Source organism: Diceros bicornis, chromosome 5 (genome assembly GCF_020826845.1).
Source record: "Diceros bicornis minor isolate mBicDic1 chromosome 5, mDicBic1.mat.cur, whole genome shotgun sequence".
Lineage (NCBI taxonomy): Eukaryota > Metazoa > Chordata > Mammalia > Perissodactyla > Rhinocerotidae > Diceros > Diceros bicornis.
In genome coordinates, this window is record NC_080744.1 from 56785037 (window position 1) to 56793384 (window position 8348).

Genomic DNA, 8348 nt, shown 5'->3' on the forward strand with positions numbered 1-8348 from the left:
AAACAACTTAAGTCATAAACAAGTGGATTTGAAAACATATTAAACCAATACACAACAATGCCTCAGATCCCTTTCAACCTGAGCTAGCTGGAAGCAGCTCTTTTACAGTGAACACTGGTCAGTTTTCAAAAGGAAGGAACAGGGTCTCTCCGGAGCACAGCCTAGGAAGGTGGATGTGGTCAGGGTGCCTCCAAGGAATGGTTCCAACAGCCCAATTATAAGCAGGAGTGTATTTTCCCAATCAAAAATCAGCACACGTCGCTTAAGAAGGGGGTTGACTTTTTAAACTGAGGTATGAGATAAATACAACCTTATATGTAATCTTAAGTGTATGCTAAGTGATTTCTTAACATATGGATACACCCCTGTAACTCCACCCAGATTAAGATGTGGAATATTTCCAGCACCCCATAAGGTTCTCTATACCCAGAGTGGTTTATAATCAACAAAGAAAAAACATTTAAAATCAGAACTGAAAACCAGAAAGCAGGTAAGGAACTTCGAAAGCTGAGCAACTGAAAAGCTGGATTTGGGGGAGACTATAGGTAAGAATAAGACAAACCTGACTTTTATCTTCTTTTAATAATGGGTGTAGAGTGCTTCTGTGCATTCACATTCAGTATGTCCGTCGATCCTCGCAAAGACTCTATGATATAGTAAAGACAACCCTCTTTTACACCGTGAGGAAATGGAAACTTGTTCAGGATAACATCCCCACTCAAAGCAGGAAAGAGAGAGAACTGGATCTCTTGAATTTGTGCAGCAGATCCAGCCACGTGGCAGAAGGGAAGGCCTGGCGTCAGGTTACCAAGCAGCGCCGCTCCCGCCCGCCCACTGGCCGGCGTCCCAGGCCCCAGGTATAAAGGTTCCGGCCAGTTGTCTGTGAACAGTGCTACTGAACCCCGCCGCGCGCGCTTTGAACGTCCCAGGGGCTGCGCGCCTCTCCAGGTCGATGCCCCAAGCTGAATGGTGCAGAGACCCATCTCACCGGACCCCAGGTACATTAGGAGGGACCCATAGCCTTGCTTAACTCCCCCTGGGGCTCTCTGAGGCTCTTTGCGCCTAAAAAGGGAGAGCAAGTTATTATTATTGTTATTATTTGAGGGGATAACAATTATTATTTTAATTCCAGCTGAGGACTAGAGTGCAGGAATCCAAGGATTCAGGAAACGATTGCCCAAGCAAAGCGCCTCGTGGCATGGAGGAAAGTGAGATGAAAGTTAGAGGCCAACCTTTTGAATCTCCGCCTTAGGCGAGCAAAGGCGGATCCAGATTAAAGCAACAAGCCCCGAAGTAGTCGTAACTACGGAATAGAGACAGGACAAGAGAAGAACGATTGTTTTTCAATCACTGAAACATAATTTGCAATAGCAGGTGAGGGGCAGTTTGCCTTGTCCCGGGGGAGGCAGGAGGAAGCACACCAAAAGTAGAAGAAAAGAGAGAGGAATTGCTGCGCCCTGCAGGGCTCGCTCTGACGATCAGTGTGCGTTTGGGCGTTGCAGGCTGACCAGCTCCAGCAGAGGCTGGCCCGGATCCGGCACTTGCCGCCTGATGTGGTGCCTCGAGCGGCTCTGCTGGGGTCCCGAGCGCCTCCTACGGGGCGGAAATGGGTTTCTCCAGGGTCGAGCCCGCAGAGCCAGGACCGTAACGCCCGCCGCGTGCGCAAACGTGCTCACCCCGGACCGCATCCCCGAGTTCTGCATCCCCCCGCGACTCGCGCCCTGCCCGGCCCTGGCTGCACTCCGGGACTCCTGGGGCGAAGAAGCAGAGACAAACGAGGGCGCCGGGCGCACGGACTGGGACCCGCGCTCGCAGGCCGCGCTCTCGCTGCAGCACCTGCCCCGCGCGCGCACTGCCTACGGCTTCTGCGCGCTGCTCGAGAGCCCGCACACGCGCCGCAAGGAGTCGCTCTTCCTCGGAGGCCCTCGCGCCGCCGCGCCCCGACCCCGGGCCCACACCTTGGGAGGTGGCGGCGGAGACGCCCCACTCGTGGCTCGGGGCGGAGCCCCCGCCACCACCCCCGCGGCCCCCGGTGGTCCCCGCCCGCCCCGAGACGCGCTCTCCCCGAGGCCCCGCGGACGCCGCCTCCTGCGCGCCCCTGAAGGGCTGCTGAGACGCGCGCTGCGGCCCCGGAGTCGCAGCCTGGCGCGCGCCCGCTCCGTGTACAGCGGGGACGAAGACGAGGAGCGCGGCGCCGGCTCGAGGTACCCCGTCCGGGCCCCCTGCGCCTCTCCGCCGCCGCCCGCCGGCCCGCGGCCCGAGCGCCTGGAGGCGGAGGGCACCGTGGCTCTGGACCGCGTCGGCGGCGCCCTGCGCCTGGCCGCCCAGTACAGCCCGGCCAGCGGGCGCCTCCGCGTCCGGCTGCTCCGCGTCGAGGGCCTGGCCGGAGGAGCCGCCGAGCCCCGCGCCGTCGGCTGCCGCGTCAGCTTCGTCCTGCAGCCGCCGGGCAAGACGCGCCAGCAGCGCAGCGCCGTGGTCCGGCGGAGCCGCAAGGCCGCCTTCGACCAGGACTTCTGCCTCGACGGGCTCTCGGAGGACGAGCTGCGCCGCCTGGCCGTGCGCGTCAAGGCCGAGAACAAGGGCCGCGGCCTGGAGCGGGGCCGCCTGCTGGGCCAGGGCGAGCTGCCGCTGGGCCCCCTGCTGCTGTTCTGAGGGCGCGCAGCCCCAGGCCCTCCCGTCGGGGCGCTTTCTAGGCGCCTGCTGGGGACTCGCGGACACGGACAGCCGCTTTGTAGAAAATAAAGGTGTATTTATTCTTTCAGGCCTTTCAGTCCAATATTGGCAGAGATGATACTGGATTAATTATCACAGCAAAAGATGTAATATTTTGTATAGATAACTTCAAAACTCTTTTCAGCAAATGGTACGGTGTTCTGCAGTAGTGTTTCCCAGTGTAGATAGCCAACTGCATTTCATTTGTTCCCCACAGTCCTATTGGGAGATAATGAGTCACATGAAGTGTTAAAACTAGAGGGTCTGGGCGATCTAATTGCTCTAATTTCCTCATTATGAAGTTTGCTTATTCCACAACATTCATTAAGACCATCTTAGAATATTTATTACTTACGAAGGGTTGCTTAAGACCCTGGATAAGACAGTGAGGCCAAAGGAGGTGAAGTGACTTGTCCAAGGTCAACTGTGAATATTAGTAGGAATCCAGTCTGATACTCTTGGCTGCATTTTTCTGGAAAAGCACTGGAGAAATTGAAAACATTTTAATGTTCTAAGCTTAAATAATAATTATAATAGTTTCACAAGTATTAACTTGTGATTCTTAAAACCACCCTTAAAAATTTGGCACAGCGATCTCATTTTGCAGATGAGGATCTTGAGGCACAGAATGAAGAGCAGAGTCAGGATTTGCACCTAGGCAATCAGTATTTTACTTGTTACATAAGTTATACAGTGTCTGAAGGGCTCATCTCACTACTGTTGTGAAACGGCAACTTATGTTTGAAATTGTTGACTGAGGTTGGGGTCTCCTCACAGTCCTCGCCCTCTAGTGGAAAAGCAAATTGGTTGAAAGGAGTAATTTATCTCTTGCTAATGACTTTAGGCACTGAGATGAGCTGAGTCTAAGGCTGAAGAGGAAGCTAACTAGCCTCAGAGTCGTAGAAAAAGGGGTGTCAGCCTTATTGGCAGCAGGTGAGCTAATGTGCCAGGGCAGGGAGTCAAGAGCCTACCTGTAACATTGTTCTACCTCTGGCTTCTGATAATAATAGGTTTACTATGTTTTAAAGGATGATTTTTCCTTCATCCCTCACATTCACTGCCAACCAGGCATATTTCTTCCTTTCTTATGCGTATAGGAGGAAAATGTGCCCTAAATGAGGGTTGAAAATATTTAAATATGTGGTGTGGTGTTAAATATGACTACATTATCAGTCTGGGTTCAGAAATGATTTCTGCTTTCACTAAACTGTTGACAGTTTTATCCATTGGTGCTCATGAAAAATGCTATTTAGAAAAGAGTTTCAGTTTTAGTGACAGCTCAGGCAAAAGCTGAAAATGGGTTATTGTATTTACAATGACAGTCATTGAACAAATGTGAATAATGAATGATATAAAATATAAATAAAAATCGGTTCAGATCTGTAACATGCTCTTCTATCTACTCTAAGTCACCGTTTCCTTGGTCTTTCGGCCAACAATTATTTTTTTTAATGTATAACCTTAATGATTTTAGAATTTTGGTAATGTAACTAATACTGAGTTCACATATGTAGTACTTTAAAAGGAAAATAAATGGAGCGTGAAAACAACTTGCCTATATACAAGATCATTGTGGGGTTTTATTTTTCTGTTTTTTTTTTTTTAAATAGAAACAGATTGCATTGATGGTTTAAATACTAAAACCTTATTCCAGAAAACATTGCAATCATTATTGTCACTAGATTATATACAAATAATAGTTTGGGGGCAGAATGACCATTTTATTTTATTATTGTGTGTGTGAGGAAGATCAGCTCTGAGCTAACATCCATGCCAATCCTTCCTCTTTTTGCTGAGGAAGACTGGCCCTGGGCTAACATCTGTGCCTATCTTCCTCCCGTTTATATGGGACACCGCCACAGCATGGCCTGACAAGTGGTGCCTGGCTGGGCGGCCGGGATCCAAACTCTGGCCGCCAGCAGCAGAGCGCATGCACTTAACCGCTACGCCACAGGGCCGGCCCAGAATGATCATTTTGTTAACAAAGTAAATCAACACATTTCAGGGACCTAAATTTTCCATGAAATAATGGTGGGTATTTCCAAACAGAATATCCACTAATGTCAAGTTATGGTTGATCAAATAATGTAAGAGCCTAATCAAGATATTTTTTGTGTGTGTGTGTGTGTGTGAGGAAGATCAGCCCTGAGTTAACATCTGGTGCCAGTCCTCCTCCTTTTTTGCTGAGGAAGATTGGCCCTGGGCTAACATCCGTGTCCATCTTCCTCTACTTTAAATGGGACACTGCCACATCATGGCTTGACAAGCAGTGAGTCGGTGGGATCCAAACCTGTGAACCCCAGGCCGCCGAAGTGGAGCGTGCGCACTTGACCGCTGCGCCACCAGGCCAGCCCCCAACAAGATTTTTAAATGACTGAAATATAATTCATATAATACATTTTATGATATATAATTATATTCAATATATCTATTATATTCATATAATATATCAAAATAAATCCATGGAATTTTAGAGTTGAAAAGAAATTCAATAATCATTTCGTGCAAATTCATATATCATAGAAGAGGACCAGAAAGGCAAATTGTAGATTGCCCCAAATCACACAATTAGTAAAAGAGCTGAGACTAGAACCAATTCTATTCTCACTTTGCTCTTCAACCTAATGAGTCTTTGGACTACTACTTCCAGGAAAGGAGAAACATTTGTACATAAATTATTTTACATCACTGAACTAATTTGAATTTTTTGCACTTAAGACGTATTATTTACAACACATCTTTTACAACATCAGCCTTTCTGGGGCAAATTTAAATTTGGTTTGCATTTTGCTGCCCTCTAGTGGATCCCTCGTGTGTTTTGTCAGTGGATCTACACCTTACTATTAGACCCTCTCAACTAAAGACCAATCTAATGTCAGAACCCAATGACCTTGAAGATGTGAGCTAGCACCAGATTATAGTGAAGATTCACATTGCACAATAACTAAATACAGCTATCTGAGTGTAGAAGATGCCAAAAAATATTTTGAATTAAAAAAGAAAGGAAAAATTTTTCCCAGTAATAATGAAGCTGGGAATGTGTGGCAATGGCATGTTGGTTGCAGAAAATTGCTTTAAGAGTTCTTATGTTTCCCATCAGGCTTTAGGTGTGCACATCTTTTCCCCAAATGATAAGGCACAATAATTGCATTTTGTGATTTAAATATATGAACACATTCTAAGGAAAACCCTACACAACAGATTGGCAATATGCCAGTATGAAAAGCATTAAAGTACGAATTTAAGAATCAAATCAATAGCTTTGTCACTTGGTTTTACAAAGATAATGCATTCTGCACCTAAAATACTAGCTTTAATATGGCTCAAACATGCCTAGAAGATTATTTCTTCAGAATCAAATTTTCTTTTACACACCCTTCAATGATTCACAAACATTTTCCCTATATCCATTCCCAGGACTTAGGTCAAAATACTGTTTTTGGTAGAGATGTTTAAAAGACAGAGTAAGAGGTGGGTACCATGTGATCTCTATGATATTAAAGCAATAATGTATGGTATATGGTGTAACATGGTAAAAGTGCACAAACTTTCAGTTATAAGATGAATGAGAATTTAATGTATAACATGGTGACTATAATTGATAACACTATATTGTATAATTGATAATTTGCTAAGAAAGTAGAGCTTAAATGTTCTCATCAAAGAGGAAGAAGAAGAAGAAAAATATGTGAGGCGATGGATGTGTTAATTAACTAGATGGGGGAGAGCAATAAAAATATGTAAGTGGATAAAAAGGCATTCGAAAAGTTCGTTTAGAACATCTACCATGGGACAAACACTGTTCAAGATTCTAGATTTACAACTGTAAATAAGACACAAAAGGTCCTTACTCTTATGGAATTAAGTTTGCAAAGGTGGAGGAGGAGATAGGGCAATAAACAAACAATTTCAGTAGTGTTTCAGAAAATAAAATGTGATAATGAGAAAGAGTGTGACTAGGGTGAAGGGGCACCTTAGAGTGGACGGTTTAGAAAAGCCTGCATGAAACCTGACATTGAGCCTCTTCTCTATCTTCATGTATATATTGCTACTGTAGTTCAATCCAGTGTGCTGATCTGAGGACTCTTGGCCTCCCAGGGTGACCTGACAAGTGCTTTCCTAGGCATTCAGCTAGCACCTTGTCACTGGTGGGAAATACTTCTTGTGGGGTTCAGCCATGGTGTGTAGAAGTTCTTCCACCTCCAGGCTTATGAGCTTAACAGATGGAATAGACTTGAGGCAGCCCACGGTGTTTACAAACCCAGTTTTTACTGTTTCGCATATCAACGTAGCAAAATCCCATTAGCTAAGAATTTTATTATGGCGCTGTAATGGCTCTGGCATTAATTTGAGAGGATTACAATCTCTGGTCAGATGAGGCCTCTGGTGTATTAGGAAGCAAATAGCAACATAGATTTTTGTCTTTTGCATTTTATGGTTTTCACAGTAAATTTTTATCCTTTATGCCCTTAAAGCTTCTCAGTGACTATTTGGGCTAGTTACTATTACTGTACCTAGGGTAGATGCTGTAGATTGGCTTTTTCAACACCCAACCCTACCCCTTATTGCTTCCTCTTCTGTGCTATCGAGGCTAGAGAACAAAAACTTGCCTTCCCAGAGCCTTTTTCAGCCATGTGACTCAGCTATGGCCAATGAAACATAGGAAGAGGTCTGCTGATGGTGCCTTTTCCCCTTCCTCCCCCTTCCAGCTGGAATATACAAGTTGCTTGAGGAATGGCAGCCATCACTAAGGAAGGTAGAGGGATCTTAGTTCCTTGATGATGGATGATGTCACTGATCCTCCATGCCAGCTCTGGACAGCCTACACCCAAAGTTTGCGTCCACGAGACAAATAAATCCCTTATTTGTTTCAGCCATTGTCGAATTTTCAGATATATATGAACACAATTCTAACGCAATCCCCATTTTACAGAGAAGAACGCATTGATTCAGGAGAGTTAAATAAATTGCCTAAGATCACGCAGCAAGTAAATCATGAATTTAATTGCAGACCTCTCTGACCTCCACATTCATGGCTTTTTTCACATCTCACTGTCTTTCCTCATGTAAGCTCTTTTTTATCAACTTTTTTGAAGTATAATTGACATACAATAAATTGCGCTTACTTGAAGGATACAATTTCATGAGTTTTGGCATGCATATATACCCATGAAACCATCACCTCAATCAAGATAATGAAGACATCCATCACTCCTAACAGTTTCTCCACACTCCTTCGTAATCCCTCTCTCCTGACCCACCTCACCTCCCTCTCCAGTCCCCAGGGAACTACTCATCTGCTTTTTGTCACTATAGATTAGTTTGTGCTTTATAGAATTTTATACAAATGGAAAAATATACGTATACACATATATATATATTTTTTTGGTCTGGCTTCTTTCACTCAGAATTATTATTCTGAGATGTATCCATGTTATTGCCTAGGTCAATAGTGTGGTCCGTTATGTTGCTGAATGGATGGCTACTGAGTGGATAAACCGCAATTCTTTTATCCATTCACCTGTTTGTAACTGTTTTCTATTCCTTGTGCCTGTTACTTGATTCTTTTTTCCCTTTCCCCTCTTTTTCTGCCTTTTCTGGTTTTAATTGAATATTTTATAGGGTTCTATTTTCTC

General features: G+C 45.2%; 1 protein-coding gene across 1 annotated transcript; it reads left to right on the top strand.

Annotated features, from left to right (window-relative positions):
- Nucleotides 1-856: 856 nt before the first annotated feature.
- LOC131406147 (C2 calcium-dependent domain-containing protein 4A-like) lies at nt 857-4263 on the top strand. The gene is made up of 2 exons (XM_058541735.1): nt 857-998; nt 1133-4263. Exon 2 carries the CDS (start codon nt 1552-1554, stop codon nt 2650-2652), a length of 1101 nt encoding a protein of 366 aa, XP_058397718.1. The 5' UTR covers nt 857-998; nt 1133-1551; the 3' UTR covers nt 2653-4263.
- Nucleotides 4264-8348: the final 4085 nt, after the last annotated feature.

Bases quoted from the DNA above. Each gene is read 5' to 3' on its own strand.
- LOC131406147 (XM_058541735.1), top strand. From the start codon at position 1,552: ATGTGGTGCCTCGAGCGGCTCTGCTGGGGTCCCGAGCGCCTCCTACGG.